The sequence below is a fragment of the Macrobrachium nipponense genome, chromosome 2 (assembly GCF_015104395.2).
Source record: "Macrobrachium nipponense isolate FS-2020 chromosome 2, ASM1510439v2, whole genome shotgun sequence".
Taxonomy (NCBI): Eukaryota; Metazoa; Arthropoda; class Malacostraca; order Decapoda; family Palaemonidae; genus Macrobrachium; species Macrobrachium nipponense.
The window spans coordinates 33,821,641-33,840,776 of NC_087201.1; the positions used below are offsets into that span (position 1 = coordinate 33,821,641).

At 38.0% G+C, this 19,136-nt stretch overlaps 2 protein-coding genes across 2 annotated transcripts in view; one reads left to right on the forward strand and one right to left on the reverse strand.

The window, feature by feature from the left end:
• Window positions 1-755: 755 nt before the first annotated feature.
• Window positions 756-19,136, reverse strand: part of LOC135220521 (uncharacterized) — a gene marked incomplete in the record, with an annotated part of 227,576 nt that continues 209,195 nt past the window's right edge. The window contains 2 exon segments of the mRNA XM_064257678.1: window positions 756-3,450; window positions 14,908-15,105. Of these exon segments, the coding sequence (XP_064113748.1) occupies window positions 14,948-15,105 (158 nt within the window).
• LOC135221153 (uncharacterized) overlaps window positions 5,098-19,136 on the forward strand; it is a 70,644-nt gene continuing 56,605 nt past the window's right edge. The window contains exon 1 of the mRNA XM_064258978.1: window positions 5,098-5,204. Coding sequence (XP_064115048.1) covers window positions 5,098-5,204 — 107 coding nt within the window. The remainder of the gene's footprint in view (window positions 5,205-19,136) is intronic.

The window sequence follows — 19,136 nt, forward strand, 5'->3', positions numbered from 1 at the left end:
GTTATTGTGAATACAATCAATAAAACAAAATACCTCTACATGAAAAAAGAAGTTTGTTTAATTATGAGGCATAGGAATAAAGAAGGCTGTAAATAAAATAAAATATATCTGTGGACCAGTAAAACCTAAACCAGATATCCAAATGCCAACCATATCCTATGCTATCGGTCAGAAGTGATACAAAATCCAGGGTAAAAAAAAAAATACTGATATGTATCTGACAATGGATATTTAGCAAGCTCTTTGGATATAGAAAAAAAAAGTGAACAAAGAATGATATCGCTTAATAAGAATGGGATAAAAGGCTCTAACACTTCTCATATCAATAACCTGGTTAATAATTATAATATAATAACAATAATGATGAATATAATGATGCTAATAATTAAATTATTATCATCATTATATTCATTATTACTTCCTATCAAACTGACAGTTTTAGGAAGTGCATATGGGTGTAAGGTAATTGGTTGTTTGTATGGTGTTTCTATGTTGCAGGGAACCAGTGGTTATTCAGCAACGGGACCAACGGCTTTACGTGACTTCCGAACCACTTCGAGAGTGAACATCTATCACCAGAAACACACATCTCTCACTCCTCAATGGAATGGCCGAGAATCAAACTCGCGACCACCGAGGTGGGACGCAAATACCATACCAACCATGCCACTGAGGTGCTTGGGTGTAAGGCAATGAAAATGATGCAGGGATATGTTTCACTCAAGAACATAGTTTTGTTTTCCTATGAGCTTTTGTATTTCAAATACAGTAGTATTTACATTTCTCCTGAAAGTAAAATGATTTATTTAAAAAAATGTATATCAAAATTTAACTTTTACTATTTATGCATCTTTACAAAAATGAAGGAATCTTCTAAAATTACATCAGCTCTATTCATGGACTTACTTAAGCCCTCTATGCCATAACAAATTGTTTGTTCACTAAAGTTTGGGCATTCAAGGTGAGCTAGTATAGCAAGTCTTTCTGGGTCTGGCATTCAGAGGCCCACATGACAGTTAACTAATTTTTTGGTGATCTTCTCTGCATCTAATAATTCTGCTTCCTGCATTATTGCTAGTTTTCAAGGAGTCTGGGTACCAAGCTCAATTTGATCTGTCAAGATCAATATCTTTGCTCCTTGAGTTTCAACTGATATCAGTGAATACCAAGCATCACTAAGGATTAATACATCATTATAAGCAACCCATCAATATCTCCAGTTCCAGCCTTCATTTCGTAAAACTTCTTCCCCGTTCCACGCAGACTTATAATTACTGACTTCAGTTAAGAAGTAGATTTTGCAGGTCATATCTTCCTACTTCTATGATGATTTTGATATTCATTTGACTCAGTTTTCTTGCAAGCACCTTCTTAGTTTTGGCATCAATTTCTGGTTTACTGGGTAACAAAGTTTACATTTATACTGCTCAAAAGCACTTTGTAGTTTGACTTTTTGTATATTCCTCTCTTATGGCTTCATACCACCCTGCATTTTAACCAAAACCTTTGACAGTTCACTGCTGTGATTTATATATACTATTCAACTTTTAAATGAGTCTTTCTATGTTTATTTCCTTTTGTACTATGCAGGACAGAGGGAAAGCTGTCTAACAGGGTTTGATCCCAAAGATGACCATTATTCAACAAATTTCTCATTTTCAAGACCTCCATTTCATAGATTTTGGTGTCTGGTGTATTAATTCACACTAGTAAAATGGGTTGTTTAAATAAAATCATGAGTGCTTTCCATCTAAAGTCACCTACTTTAAAGTTCCCCTCAAACACAACCATGATGATACAATAAAAATCTACCACAAAAACTCAAACTAGTAATAGCTGACTAATTACCAGTTTTTAAGTAAAATTTTGTCAGTAAATAATCTTGAAAAGTGTTTCGTCCAACCTCATTTTAAAAAATTCCAAACAGAAATTAAAGAAATAAAAGGGAAACAAAACATTTATTAAAAATGAACTATTATTTTGAAAAATAAAAAAGGTCTTGAAGAAACAAAAAAATGCCAAGAAAAATATAAAAAGTTTCTGAACAATCCTTACAAAGGATGGAGTTTAAGCAATAATGTGAGCATAACATGACATATGTTATTACTACAAAAAATATTTTGTAAATTCAATATTCCATATGAATCTAAAAATAAAATTATGTCCTTAAATTATAAAATCACATTTTCAGGAGGAGCAATTTTTAAACTGACCATACATGGCAAAAATAGTACTATACTATGAATAAAATATTCTACTAACCTATAACTCTTTTTAGGTAAGTCATTTGTCAAGAACATGTATGTTCGAGGTATTTGAGAAGGAATGTACTGTAATATGAATAAATTACTATGGAGATTACATCTCCTATGAAACTTAATGTCTACACACTTTTACATCAGTACTCTCATCATGCTCATCTGTTACCCCTTACCACTAAAAAATAATATTTCCTTTCCAATCAAATACAGGACAATTACATCAATTCATGTCACTTGATCCTTTCTACAGTTGCTCTGCAAAGCAGAGAACTGATAAGTTATAGTTTATGAAAGCATCATTTACTCCAAAATTTATTTCCCGTTCTGCTCATAAAAATGATACAATTCGTACTACTTTTAGCTTGCATGAGGTATAAATATAAATCTTAAGATGGTAACTAATGTTTAGCTTTCAATATGTTAGAGAATAGAAAAGAATAAAAATGATAATCAAATTAGAATGAAAGCAAAAGAAATCTGCCAGCAGATTATGTTATCACTTAGGATGGCAAGGCTATATGGGATGGAAGCAACTATGAGTTAAGATTTTCTTTTATACATTTATATACTACTGTACACAAAGGAATCTTTGTCAGGAGTCTTTAAATGCCATTTTTGCAAGCGTGCACCCTGTCTTGTATAAAGTATTCACAACATCAAATCTTCATTTTCTATGCAAATATAAACTAGACTAGAAAGAAGCCTAACAGAAAAAAATTTATCTTTGAGTGTTGTGTATATTTAACTTACCTGACTAGACGATAAAAACTATATCTTCCTTCAAACTTTGAAACTTGAGTCATTTCCAAAGATATATAATCTTTATACCATTACCATTGTGACATTTAATACTAACGTACTTCACAAACATATATATACACAGTTATGAACACTAACGACACTTCCTTTTGGTTTCATAATTCATGAGTTACATTTCTGATGACTAGCCATAGCACATTAGTAAAACTGGCACACACAATTCACTCCTAAGACAATATGAGGCAGTGGACAAAACAAAGGTGGTCATAAATACTGACTCAATTTGTTACATTTCCAACACAGTTCATCTAGTGCTGCTGAAAATATATCACAAATATCTCCCAGACTCCAATCCTCAAGTTGCCCATAAATATAGATCCACCTTCTACCACACTTGAAGGTGACAGCCTTTATTGCAGGTTATAACCATCTGGAAATTTTTTAACATTATTAATCATATGAAACATTATCTTATATAATTATACTAAATGTTATAAACCTGCTTTTGCAATAATAAATGTTTTTCTACAAACCTATTAATCATAAAACAGGTTTTGAGGCCTCAAAGGAGAGACTCATGGTCCCCCCCCCTCCCCCCAGGCCTCCAGAAGACAGAATAACCAATATTAAATTTTTTTTATATTGTTGGTCTTGATTTAAAATATCATATACCGTATATTTCGGCGTATAAGTCGACCGGAAGATAAGTCGACCCCCCAATTCTGAGTAAATTTTTATGATTTTAACTAATATCGGGTATATTAGTCGACCTATAAAATGTTAGGCCAACCGTACGCTCAAAATAAGCAGCAGGGTAAAACGTTGATCAGAAATGACGAAACGAAAGATACGTTACTCGAGTGTAATGTAAACAAACAAAGCGCTAACTAACACTGCATAACAGCGTACGTATATATGTATGTACAAACTGCCACTCAAGTTAATGTTTTGATTGGGTTGTTAAAACAACGACATGCCAGTATTTTATTATTATGAAATACAGGTAATATACTCGGTATGTTAACAAATCTGTGTAATATATAAAAGATGAATACCGGTAAATATGATTAGAAATGACGAAACGAAAGATACGTTACTTGAGTGTAATGTAAACAAACAAAGCGCTAACGAACGCTGCATAACAGCCTACGTATATATGTATGTACAAACTGCCACTCAAGTTAATGTTTTGACTGGGTTGTTAAAACAAGATCTTATGCATTAAAATGGGCAAAATCCAACCAAGATAAAAGTAAGGATTTTAAAGCAATGGTTGGTTGGTGTAGTCGTTTCATGAATAGACATAACCTTGTGATACGCCAAAAAACGAAAATTGCTCAAAAGCTACCGAAAGACCTTACAGATAAGGTTACCAGTTTTCATAGATATATTATTGAAAAGAGGAAGAAATATAAATTTCCTCTATTATGTATCGGTAATATGGATGAAACTCCTTTAAATTTTGATATGATTGGTAGCAGAACTGTAGATGTAAAAGGTACAAAGACAGTGCAAGTTCGAGGTACAGGCCATGACAAGACAAGATTCACTGTAGTTTTATCATGCATGGCAGATGGAACAAAACTGAAGCCCATGGTAATTTTCAAGAGGAAAACGATGCCTGAATTAAAGTTTCCCACTGGGGTATTTGTTCATATTCACGAAAAGGGTTGGATGGATGAAAATGGTGTGAAATTGTGGATAGAAAACGTTTGGAGCAGACGCCCAGGTGGATTAAAAAAGGATAGAAGTCTATTGATTTGGGATATGTTTCGTAGTCATATAACAGAGAATACTAAAGCCAGATTAGCAAAAATTAATACTGAAATAGGAGTTATACCAGGTGGTTTGACCTCTTTGCTACAACCACTAGACGTTGGTTTAAATAAACCATTTAAAGATAACATAAGACAAGAATGGAACAATTGGATGTTGCATGGAGAAAAATCATTTACAAAAGGCGGAACAATGCGTGCTCCTTCCTTGGATGTAGTGTGTGAATTTGTTGTCAAATCATGGGATAATGTGAAAAAAGAGTGTAATAAAGTCATTCAAAAAATGCGGAATATCTAATGCAATGGATGGCACAGAGGATGATGATCTGTTTGAAAGTGACGACGAACCTGCAGTTGATTCACCAGATTCAAACTGGGATCCTTATGATGAAACCGTGAATGATGATTTGTTTGATGAATTGTTTAATTCAAGTGACGATGACTCAAGTCATTTTGATGGATTTTAAATACATATTTACCATTAAATACAAGTTTTTAAATTTTATTATATGTGATAAATAAAGATTTCATACCATAAATGTTTTTGAACAATACCCCGGCAAAACTGTCACAGTGAACGCATCCTTCTCAATTACGGTACTGCAAATGGCTACGCAATGTTTACACTTGCTGTGCACTTGGGGTTTCTTCAAGTTACTTTGATTTTTTTTTCCATTTTATTTAAGGTAATGGATGTTCTAATGTATTATTGTCGTATTACAGCGTGAAATGTTTTTAATACTGGTATTTACATACATAGTTACCTCAACAAGGCTGTCATTGTTATTAGCCAACTGTAAAGCCTGGATTCCTGTACCGATATGCCAAAATAATAAAGATTCACTTTTTGTTACCGTTAGATAAGTCGACCCCCTAATTTTGGCATGATTTTTTGGGGCTAAAGGGTCGACTTATACGCCGAAATATACGGTACATCACATTATATTGGATAGCACTACATTTAAAATTGTGACCTAGACCTACTTTTTTTTCTTTTTCAAAGGTAGTATTTCTGGCATTGTGGATTAGAATACGGACTTTTACAAAGAAAGCTAGCCTAACAAAACTAAACTAAAATATCAATAAAATAAGCTACAATATATTTTCACTGTATTTTAAGTCATCATTGATTTTTCTTAATAATCAACACATTTCTAAGGAATAGAAACTTACCATACAATTAACACTAAGAACAAACCATATAAGCTATATCAGATGGCACTACTACACTGGTATCTAATATATCATTGAGACTATTGATTAATTCAGTACCAATATGCAGAACTAGGAAGTATTTGTTACATTTCACTAAGAGGAACCAAATTTAATTTCTTATTAAAAATAAAATTGTGATGTCACTAACCAATGGAGTACTGATAGTACATATTACAAGTAGTACTAGACCTATCTCAACACAATTTCTATTCTCTACAAAACTATAGCTCCTGGCTTTTAACTTATAACTGAGAAATTTCTTTAATACATAATTCATTTAAAATGTTTCTAAATTGCCAATAAAAAAGGACTATCTAGTTTAAAACTACATATGTAGTAAGTCAAGCACACACGGTAACTGCAAGACACGGGTGCCATTTCATAACTGGAGTTAGGCTAAAAAATAAATTTTCCCTTTTACTACATAAACAAAAATTATCTACTTATAATGAATAAAACCAGATTAACAATATCAGCAACAAAATGACTAATAACTAATGAGAAATAAAAAAATGTCAAAGTTGACACAGACTAGTAGCCTAAGCCAAAATCCTCATCTTGAAGGATAAACCAGCTGGCAAAATTTGACGATTAAGCCTGATTGCAAAACAGTCTCTCCCCGGTTAATGGCAAGGGTTCCGTTCCCAGCCCAGTGCCAATAAACAAATACCGTCATTAACTAGGACATCACAATAATTATGGTAATAAATGGAGTTTACAATCCCATAAGCATCAATAAACTGCTTAACAGTAACATTAATCAGTTATTGGTGCCAATAAATTGGTTACTGACACAAACTGTTTACCAGTACCAAAAATCTGGTTAATGATGTAATTATCTAAGACTTGTAAAACCAAAATGTCGTTAACCAGTGCTGCCAGTAAGCAGGGACTGCCTGTAATTTGAATGAACTAAAAATTTTTACAGGAGCTTAAGACTGCAGACTTCAATTTCCCCAGCAGATAGCTGCAAATTTCATCAATATGGCACAACGAATGCCAAATTACTGTATTCTGGAGCACACCCTGAGGTGTGGGAATGCTTCAGCAGACTAAAGGTTGACCTGCAAGCTGATGACACATCTGTGTGAGAAGGGTGGATGGTCAGGCAATGGTAAATGCTGTAGTTGGGGTAAAGAGCCCTGCCACCTGGAGCGCTTTTATGCGCTATCAGTGTCAAACCAAAGGCACTAGTATTCTGGACAAGATCACTGATGAGAGAACTCCTTGATACTGTTTAGTCTGTTTTCTGGAGTCCAGGGAGGACCAAAAGAGTAACTTTTGTGTGAGGACAAACAGTGGCTTCACAATGAAACAGTTTTCTGCCACACAAATAGCTCCCAGCTTGAAAGAGCTTGAAAAATAATCTTCTAACAGTGCATGACTAGCTCTCACTTTGTACCAACCTCTATCTCAGACTGAGAAGGGACTGGCGTTGAGAGGTTATGATTAAGGAGTGTGTAAAATAGAACTTTAACAGTAAATAAAACATGGTTTTGATAAAAACTCATTAATTGTAAATATGTAGCCTGAATTCCAATTTGGGAGGGAAGATGCAGAAAAGTCTTGGAAGGCATGAGTCAACTAAGATGTATAAGTCTTTCCCGTCCTACTAATACAGTAATCTCTCAATTATTCGCATTCAAATTATCCACAACTTCCACAAGGACCACAACTTAACATTGTCTAAATACACCTGGATGGCAATAACACATAAGCATAAACAAGTGTTGGCAACACTGCTTACAGACAATCAGGCTAGTTTTGTTAGCAAGGTGTCTGGTATGCACATGTGTAGTGCCAAGTTGAAAGCTGCAAAAAACAAAGTTTGTAGGCCTGCATGGTGACATTTTGGATGCTTCCAAGGACAGAAGAGAGGAATTCTGCTAGACATTGCAAGACTTTGTGAAAAAAGGTCTTTTTTAAAGGCAACTCTACAACACTGATGAAACTGATCTACTTTATGTATGTATTGCTCTTTAACCACTAACACCTTGGTTGATGAGGAGAAGAATTTACCCAGACAAAAGATTTCAAAGCAATGCGCAATGCGTGTCTGCTTTGTTACATGCAAATGCATCTAGTAGCCATTGCAAACTAACGTTAGTTTGGCATGCAAGGCAATCATGTACCCTGTGTGGGTTGATGGAAAGATTCCCAGTAATTTAGAATTATTCGGCAATGATTTAGTTCACCTCCAAGATAAAAAATTATTGGTTCCATAAATTTTGGAGCGACATTATTCATTATCAGACAAAGACCTGCACATCCTACTGCAACCCAGTTTTTGTTGGTGATGAAGGTCACATTAGGGTAATTTATTTATCTCCTAACTGCAGTCATTTAGCCAGTGGACCAAGATGTCATTGCTGTAGTGAAACAAAAATATCAGCAGCAGCTCTGGGAGGAGCTTATGGTAGGGTTTGAGGATGAGGAGGAGCAAGGGTTGGAAACATGAAGAGATGACACTAGGGTATCTTCAAAGGTATTTACTGGAGTCTGCCATCTACATATTTGCAAATGCTTGGAAGGACACCACCACACAGACCCTGGAACACACTTTAAACATATATATTAAAGGAAAAGAGAGAGCATGATAAGACTTTCAGGGGTTCCAAGTTGATGACTTCGAATACCATACTCTTGAAAGGCCACAATTACATTACTAAAGATGACATACAGGAGTGGCTGGATGACAGCAAGATTGCTGCTGCTGTCTCTGCTGGTAATGAAGCAGCCCCTGAAGAGGATGGCACAGACAAGGACAATGCTGTTTTCCAACAAGAGCCTTCACACATGCACAAGTGCATGGTCCTCAATGTTTATTGAGATTATGGAGAACCGCAACATCAATGCTATTTACTGTCCCAGGGCCTTGGAATTAACTGCATTAGTCAGGATTTTCAGTGGAATACCATTGCAAAGCAGAATCATCTTCCTATCTTCAGAGTACCCTTGACAGCTTCCTCAGATCCCATACCCTCGTGCACCTATTCCTATCACCACCTACATCTTTGGCAGCTTAGTCATTCAGCCCTTATTGATATGCTGGGTTCCTTCAGCAAGAATCTGATATGTCCCCTTTGATGACCATGACCCTCTAGGCACCTCTACACCTCTTCCAGCCAGTTCACTACTTCAATGTTTCCCGGGAGGCCCAGGAAGCAGGAGATGTCAGTCTTGACAACACAGTCAAGCTGGTGAAGGGGGAAGAAGGTGGAGGACGACTCGTAAATCTCCTCACAAGTTTTTAAGTCTGGCCATCATAAGCACTCCAGGAAGCAAACATTATTAAGTGACAGAGAAAGCCTGGCTTTATTTTTATATTTTTTTTACTACATAAACAAATGTTTGTTTTGGTAGGAACAAAAATAGTTTTTTTTATGTAGTACAATGCATTTATAAATGTTAGACAGTAGTTTTAAGTGTTTTAATATGTATTCATTGTACAGTATTCTATGTACAGTGTACTGTACATAGAGTACATCTGCCACAGTGAGTGCTGTACAAGAGAAAAATTACATTTTTAATCAATTTGTATTTTTGATAGCTAACAAACCTGAGGTCTTAACAATAGGATAAGCTTCTTGTGCCAGCTGATGTGTATATGAGCTGGAACCTGGTCACCCACCAACCAGGCATAGAACACCATGATGCGTCAGTCTTTCGCCCAACCCAGGAAAAGAAAGAGAAGCAGCTAGAGGTGGAGAGTAAACATTAAAACCTCTGGTTTGTTAGCTATGAAAAATACACACAAATTGAATAAAAAATTGTCATATGTTCATAGGCTGAACAAACTTTCGGTCTTGAATGATAAGATAGACTTATATTTGGGGGAAGGTACAAGTACCCTAAATCTGCTGGGAGTTTAACCCACCTGACCACCCTTCCTTGAAGAACAAGTTCTAAAGAAGGGGTCCAAGTGCATGAGAGAATAGACAATTAGTAAACCACCTGGGTTGAAACACAATGATATATGACCAGATTCATTGCATTCCAGGAACAAAAGGAAACTGCCTGCTCAAGCAACAAACCAATGACAGCCACAGAGGTTTGTCGCCACTCGCCACTCCCCTTTCTAGAGAGAGCACTTGCTACTGAATAGCAGATTTGTCTATTTGTCTACAAAACCATGACCAGTATGATTACCCTACTCACCTGTATCAGACCATTTCCAGCTTATGATGTGTCTATTCTTCAACCAGCCCATAGGAGGAAGAAAAGAAAAAAGAGAAAGGAAGAGGCCAGCCAACACACTCAATTCTCTCTTCCACACAATCATCTTAGGTAAGATACAAACTGTCCTGCCAGGGGCACTGGTTGAATTACAGGGATTGATGTAGCCAAGAACCAGAGCTGAAATTCAATGAACAGAAAAGTTTTTCTTAAATTCTAGAAAGGAACTTATACTTCTGAAGATATGTGCTCTAGCCTGCAAAGACTCAGTGACAGAACTAGCATGTGAGGAGTAAGCCTATTTAATCATCTCGTGTAACCAGAATAAAATTGAAGAGCGTTGTGGATCTTTGTCCACAAAGTCATTCGGTGAGGGAATTGAAAACAAGGCAAATCTGTCATCATGCACTGGGTCTTAGCCACGAATTCCGTAACAAATTTGAAGGCCACAGACCCCCAACCCCTAGTGTGTTTAACATCATAACTCAGTCCATGAAGCTCCACTACTCTTTTTGAAGCCAACGCCAACAGGCAAACTGTCTTTAGAGTCAGATGCCTGTCTGATGACTGATGTAAGGGCTCAAATGGAGCTTGAGTGAGAATTCTCAGGACTAGAGAAAGATCCCACGCAGGAGGCTTGAGTTCTCCTGGAGAACAGGAATGTTCGAAACTGCTGAACAAATTTCCCAGGATGAAGAGATGTCCACGCATTTCAGGCGCAAAACCAAGCCCTGTAGCCTCTGATAGCAGAAACAGAAAGACCTTCCTCAACCCTATAGAAGATCAAAAATCGGCTCTCAACTGAACAGAAGCTCTGAGTGGAGAGAAACCCAGTCAACGACACCAATCACTGCAGACTACCCATTTTCCCTGGTAAACTGCTGACAAAGATTTCCTGAAATAGCCGGACATCTGGCCCGCAGCCTTTCTAGAAAAACCTCTCACTTGGAGGAAATACTAAGTCTCTCCAACCATTACGAGACAAGGTCTCTCCTGACTGGTGAAACCTTTCCACATGAGGTTGGCAAAGGAGCTGTTGCCATGGGGGAATTTTTCTTGGTACTTCTGACAGAAGAGACAGAAGGTCTGGGAACCACTCCGCTTGAGGCCACAGAGGTGCCAGAGAACTCATTACTCTGTTCAGAACTTGACAGATCAGGCAAAACGGGGGAAGACGTACACCTCGAAATTGTCCCAAGGATGCTGCAAGATATTTTCTGCTAGAGCAAGAGGATCTGGGACCACTGAACAGTAACCCTCCAGCTTCCTGTTGAAGCAAGTGGTGAAGAGGTCTAGCTTAAGTCTTCCCCAAATATGAAAAAGCCTGTCTGCCACGTCCTGATGCAGAGACCACTCCTTGCCCAGGAATTGGTTCCGACGACGCAGCTTGTCAGCAACCACATTCTTGCCTGGAATGTACCTGGAGGAGAGCTCCACCATGTTGTCAATCGCCCACTGGTGCAGCTCGACTGTCAACGAATGGAGTTGACGGCACACCAAAGCCCCCTTTTTGTTCCCATAGGAGGCCACCGTGGTGTTGTCTGACATCAGCACGACAGAATGACCCTCTACCTACTCCCGGAACTCCCGCAGACCTAGGAAAGCTGCTTTCAACTCCAAAATGTTGATGTGAAGCAGCTTGTCCTCTGCACTCCAAACACCCAAGGCAAGGAGATCTTCCAGATGAGCACCCCAACCGTCGTTGAGGCATCTGAAAACAGGAGAGAGTGGAAAGGGTTTGCTTTTTGTGTGCGATGTTTTTTTAAGTGTTATACAATAGTTTCCATATGTTTAAAACAAATACAAAAAACAAAATGATAATGTTATTCAGTAGTGTACTGTATGTAGTACAGTATGTACTCCTGTATTATTGTTGCATGTTAGAGAAAGCAGTTCAACTTTCTCTTTTTTCTTTTGTTTAGGAGAATTTACACTGCATATTTTCAGCTTAAAGTGTGATAATTGTTGTTTATATACATATGTAGTGTTTTTGTTATCAGTATATTGACAAGGTAGGGGGGGTAAGGGTATGAAGTTGCTATTTTACATCCGTAGAGTTTTATTTGACCTCATCCAGCAGGGCTTCAGCTCTATTGCTACAAACAAAGGATTACTGTAATGGGTAGTGAAGCAACAAATGAACCATCCAGAATCACTGGATTTCTGGAAAGTAATGGAGTTGCAATGGCAGAAAAAGTCCTAACTACCATATTCACCAAGTACATAAGGCATGAAGACACGTACTAAGGAAACTCACAACTCTATTTTTGCAATAGACATAAAGGAAGAGCTCCTTAAGATGAAGATAACTAACCTAAATGCCTCTCCATCAGGAAAACATGACCACTGTGATGGTTGGTCCAAATAATTTATAATTAACAAAACAGACAAAATCCTGTCCAGGTGTTCTGACAAAGCCAAGAGTCCACTATAAGGATGGCTAGAAGCCATATGCTGTACTTAGATGGATTGTATCACAAGAGCCTTGATCATGAGTTGCAAGATATCATTTAGTGGAACATTCAAATAAGCCTAGGAAATACCCTTCTGAAACCAACATGAAACTGAGTTTTTTGAAAAAAATTCTTTGATTGTGAAGATGGTCACAAAGATTCAGCAACTTGGGGGTACATCCTCACTAGGTAAAAGAAACTATATTCAATGGAAGAGGAAGACAAGGCAGGAATAGCAACTGAGTCTAAGAATAAGCCACATTTACTCTAAGATTAAGTGTCGCTGCTAACTCTGGGGTAAACAAAAGCCAAGAGGACCAACAGCTGGAAAGGGAAACTTTGCCTAAACAGGGTATGGAGTTCACTGACATATATTGGCAAGATGTTACAGCAGATGAAGACAGTAATCTTGCTCCCCTTTGATTTCTCAGTAAGTTATGGTAGAAGTTTTGTCAGCCATGACCCAAACAAAACCCAATAAGACAGTAACAAATGCTTGGAGGCCAGACAACAGCCTACATTACAACCATAATACAGCACTCTCTGCCATCTTTCCTCAACTTTCAGCATTAACAATGAAGAGGACCTCTCCCTCTGTCCAGCAGGGACTACACCTGGCCTTACCTGCATTAGACCAGAAACTTCAGAGGTGACAGTTTCCATTGGCAAAGACAGAATTACAAAGAACAATCTCTCACTGGTAGTCCCAAGTAATAGTAAGAGCCTACAGTAATGTGAGAGTTAAAGTCCAGAGCCTTTACTAGTTTCTGTTTCATGTGCAAGTAATTATATTTTATCAGAGACATTTCTGATAAGTGGTTAAGGTAATGATATTTTATCAGATACATTTCTTATAAATGGTTATTCTTATATTCATTGGGACTGGTGTTGCAATGGGCCATGTTACGCCTCTAGGGAAAGCCTGGAAATTCACTGTCTTTCACCTTGTCTCAACTGCCTACCTCCCTTCCACAGCACTGGTAAGCATGCTAAATGACTCAACTGATATATGTAAATGTCTTGTTTTACTCACCACTGGTTTTTTGACAAAACTCACAAACCTAAGAGCTACATAATTTCACTCCTGACCCATGCAGCTCCTAAATTCTCTACTGGATACTAAAGACATATGCAAACATCCTGGGACATTTCACTCCCTGTGACCTGAACCTTGGCCTAATGATCACGATTTAAGATCATGACATGTCATTTAATCCTGACAAATCTTTAAGTGGAATATGAACACACAAAATCCTGCACTATAAATTTACAAAATAAATAAGTTTCCTTGTATCCATTTCTGTAACCTGTGCCAAATAACTTTGGGTCAAGTTCTTTGTCAAAGTTTTTTCCTTCTTTCTCTTGTAATCTTGATCATAACCAAACTCTTGGTTTAGGGTAGTAACGTACCTCGGATTCTACATATCTCCAGTGCAAAATATGGACTTGAATAATTCTTGCAGTATAAACATATGGGGTTATGGCAAGACTTTCCATTTACTATCTATATTTCTTTGACCATGGTTTAGAGTCACAAGACCTACAATATGTACGTACTTGTCCAGCAACCTTTGTGCAAATATGAGCCTATACAACATTTATACAATAGAGTATTATGAGGTTAAGGCCTGAACAAGATTTTCCTTCTACAGCTCCTTGTACCATCACTTCCTTCAAATGCAACTGGAGAAAAGTCTTCTTATCCTCAGCTCCTAAGCTGCCTTTTTGCCAGTGTAAGCTTGAAAAACCCCATCATTCTACCATCAAGATTTTCATTCTTTCTCTCCATGTGACCTTAAGCTTGTCCAATTGACTTTGGTACGGCCCAATAACAATTAAGCTACTAATTACATACATATGCTATAAAATATTAGCTTGTACAACTATACCATCATAAAACTATGACCCTGACTAGAATTTCCTTCTACCTCTGAAAGTAATGTGAACTTTGTTAAAATCCATAATACCTCATCTGGTTCTAAGTAATCTTTGTGTTGCACATTAGCCCAAATGTTTACCCCTTACAGATGTCTGGTTTTGAACAGGGATGGGTGGACAGACAAGGTGATTCATATAAATCTCATTGAATATAAGTTACATAAAAAGAAGTATGTGCGCAAAGCAGCAAAACATATTATATCCACCTTGAACACTTAAAACTAAATCAACATTCAAAATATTCAATGGATCTTTATCTACAGTATTTTCTGAAAATAAGTTGGACAGCATACAAACCAAAAAAAACAAAAACAAAAACTATCTACTTACCAAAGTAGTTGATGCTAGTTAGGCACCAATGGCACGTCATTCAAGGGGTCAAAGGAGTGATGGGAAGGAGTTGTATGACAATCAAGTCAAGAATGTGTAACACCAGATCTATCGTAATTGCAGGGTGCTGAATAGCACTGACCATTCTCATTATTGCATGTCTCATAACTTCCTCACCAGTCATAACATGCACAACTCCTGACAATAAAAATATTTGTAAAATTTAGAGAAATTTCTGTGTGCGCAGTGATTCATCAAATAGTCTAGTCATTAACAACTAACACTAAGGTTACTCTTTTCAAGTCTCCATGGCAAGGATAATTATTTTCATCATATTATAATTAAATTTGTAGTTAGCCCAGACAAATGGGTTGAAAATCCTAGCTCTTATATGGCTTGCCAAAGATTTTATATCCTTTATGCATGCAAAGTCATATACCAAATGAAAGTTATAACTAACTTTACTTGATGAATATAGCACTGCATACTAACCTTTTCTAGACTTGCATTCTAAATAAAGCAACTCTCATCATTTCAATAGCTTCTAATTAGATTCCTCTAACAATGCACTAGTTTTATAAAATAAAATTTCAGCAAGAACATGGATATGGTAGCCCACTGCTGTATTTTATGACAAAGGTTCTGAAAATATGATGGAAAAAGCATACTTCTACATAAACTTGAAATCAGTTACAAAATGCCGAATTACAGGCAGTCCCCAGTTATCGGTGGGGTTCCTTTCCTGAGGGGATGCCAATAAGGAAAACCGGGCTTATAGTGCTGATAACTGGTTATCAGCACCATAAGCACCATTATGGAGCCTCTGTTAGGTATGTTATGGCACCATAAGGCATCTTATGACGCCAATAACCAGAACTCTGCCTGTTATGGCGCCATAAATCATTGACATTATGACACTAGATGAGCGCCATAAAACGGGATCGCCGAAAACCGGGAACTGCCTGTACAGGCAGTCCCCGGGTTACGATGGGGGGTTCCATTCTTGAGACGCGTCGTAAGCCGAAAATCGTCGTAAGCCGGAACATCATCAAAAATCCTAAGAAAACCTTACTTTTAATGTTTGTGAAAACTGTAAACTGCATTCTTATTGCATTTTTCATCCAAAAAAACATTCAAATATTGATTATTTTGCATTTTTGGTGTCATATTTCATCTGCCAGATCAGTGTTGTAAGCATTGTAACCCTGGAACTAATTTCTGATGAATATAATAGAAAAGCGCCTTCACCTCGGAACTTCGTAAGCCGAACCTGTCGTAACCAAGGAACTGTCGGTACTGGCATTCACAGAAATGGTACAAAGACTGCATGACAAACTGAATTTCCCTTTCAGTTGAAAAGAGTCTCACATAAAGAAAAAGTTCTCACTGGAATGCGAATAAATTTGGTATTTGCTTACTTATTAATCTGTTATCCAACCATGGCGAGATTAGGGATTACTATAAGAAAGGGTACTCAGTCTTCTAGAATTCCTATCTGTAGAATAGTTAGAAGAAATCAGACTTAAAATAAACCTCTGCTAAAATGCATTCTAAAAAGGGAAAATACAGAAGAAAGTGATCAGATATTCAGCATGAATTCCCAACAAAGTGTTGATAATTTGGAATCTAAGAAATTTACATAAAATTAAGAGGAGATTTGAGACTTTAACCTGGAAAAACACATGGATAAAATGTGTAGCGAGTCCAATTCTTGAAGGGAAGGAAATTCTTCCAAATACAGAAATTTTTCAAGTGCATGGAATGCAGTGGACCCCCCATATTTGCGTTCTCTGGATTTGCAGACTCACGCATTCGTGGATTTCTCTCAGGAACATTTATCCCCATTATTCATGGAAAATTCACCTATTTGCAGTATTTTGCTATGAGAAATATCCTGATACTCCTGATTTTTTTTTTTATCAATTTCATCCTAAAATGCCCTTTTTATGATAAAACTATCAAAAAAACTTATAAAAATGTTTAGAGTTTTCTTGAGTTTTAACCAACAAAATAGGTTATTTTCAGCATTTTTATAGGGGTTCTAACTATTCGCAGGGGGTCTGGTACGCATCCCCCCCCCCGCGAATTCGGGGGGACCACTGTACATTACGTACTGTCAAGTCTACATAGAGTCGAGCAGAGTAAAGTTAACATACACTCAAAGAGGAGGGGGACAGAAATGGGACAGCCTGAAGTTTATTCCATACCTATTCAAACAGCAGAGAAAGAAACTGTACACCAATGGCATTGCTTAACAATGAGAATGAAAATGACAAATTTTTTATTAATTTGTATTTTTCATAGATAACAAACTGGAGGTCTTAACAATATGATAACCTTCTGGGGCCAGCTGGAAACCGGTTAAAAACAATAAAAAAAACTATATATGCAAGGAATCTTGGAATCTGGTATCTAAAGCGTAGATGAGTGGAAGCTGGTCAGCGACCACACTAAAAACCCCATAACGCATTTAGTCTTTCTTCAACCGCCTTGGAGTGCAGATATCACTTTTGCTCTCCTCCTCGCAAGCTGGTTTTTTTTTTTTTTTTTTCTATAACCGATTCCTTGTGTTTTGTGGTTCATTATGGATTGTTCTATCAGATCTAAGAAGTTGCAAGAGTGTCAAAGTATGTGTCTCAGCCTTCCAGGGTTTCCGTTCTCACGCTTTCTAGCTTCCATTCTGACTGCAGTAGGTATTGTTCTAACCTATCCATGCCTGAGGTATCATTCCTGGCCAGTTGTGCAGTGGAAGAACTTCTACAGGAGGAAGGAGCATTGTAAGAAGTTGCTGCGTCCATCTTGGGAAGGATTCCCTTCTCCTCAAGTAGATGCTTCCGCTTCCCCTTCTTACAGACTTATTCCTCCTGCTATGTTACCTCATCCACTGATGCCTTGTCTCCTTCCTTTTCTTCCATTCATTCAACTTTGGAAGCATTGGGAGTTGCTCAGGGTTTTATCTTCTTTAATGCTACCACCTCTCTTTCAGGGAGAAATGTGGTCCCTTTGGGGAGGGAGGAGGCAGCGCCATCTCGTCCTCCGTAGACTACACGGTCTTCCCTCCTTGGAAGGCCTATTGTCCCATTTCATGTCTGCATGCCTTCTAGCAGCAGCTCACCTAGCAGTTCCCCATTCTCCTGGCCTCCACTACTTTGAGTTGTGCGTGCTGCTGCCTAGCGGGATGCCATCGTTAACTGCACCTCATCCTGGGTTTACTTTTCTCTTGCCATCAACGAGGCCATCGACTAACACAATCAGACCTTTCAACGCTGAACCACTTCATCTCGTCCAGGAGACTCCTCTGCTTCAGTCTTGGGGAGCAGGTCTTCCAGTTCAAGGTCCTTTGCTTAGGCTTGACAACAGCTCCTCAGGTGTTAACAAAGGTACTTACCCTAGTATCAATGCAGGCTCATTCTCATGGGATTCGCCTGTTGATATATCTCGATGATTGGCTGGTCTTGACAAGATCCTGGGTGAAACTGGTTTGGGACAGGGACTGTCTTCTCCAGTTTTGTCAGAGCCTAGGCATTGTGATAAATCTGGAGAAGTCCAATCTACTTCCCAGCCAGAGGATTCTTTATCTGGGAATGGTGATAGATACAGCATCATCATGGGTTTTTTCATTGGATCACAGGTAAGGGAAGTTCAGGACTGTGGCTCACTCTTTCCTTTTGCAGGGGGAGCAACCAGCTCACCAATAGCAAGCACTTTTAGGTCTCTCATCTTCTCTCACAAAACTGGTCCCTCATAGGCATCTTCACATTTGATCCCTGCACTGGAGACTGAAGGAGTTTTGGTCCCCCAGCAGTTAATTCCCCTCAGCTCCAGGTCCCTCTGTCAGCAGAGGTAAGAGGCGACCTTCTGTGGTGGTTGGATGACCTGAACCCGACAGTGGGAGTTCCTCTTTATTCACCTCCTCCGGATCTCCTTCTGTTATTGGACGCCTCCTTTGAAGGTTGGGTTGTTCATCTCGAAGAGCTCCTGACCTTGGGAGCCATTGTGATGGGTTCTAGGAATCTCAGGATGATCCTGGTAGCTCATTTGTAGTGCAGAGTGGTTCCTGAACCTTCTGTCTCTTCTTTCTGAGGTGCCAAGAAAGATTCTTTCTTGGAACAACCTTCTATGCAACCTCATGTGGAGAGGTATCACCAGTCGGTAGGGATCCTATCTCCTCTCAGCTGGAGACTGTCCAGTATCTCTTGCAAACAAGAGGTTTATGAATCAGAGGTGAG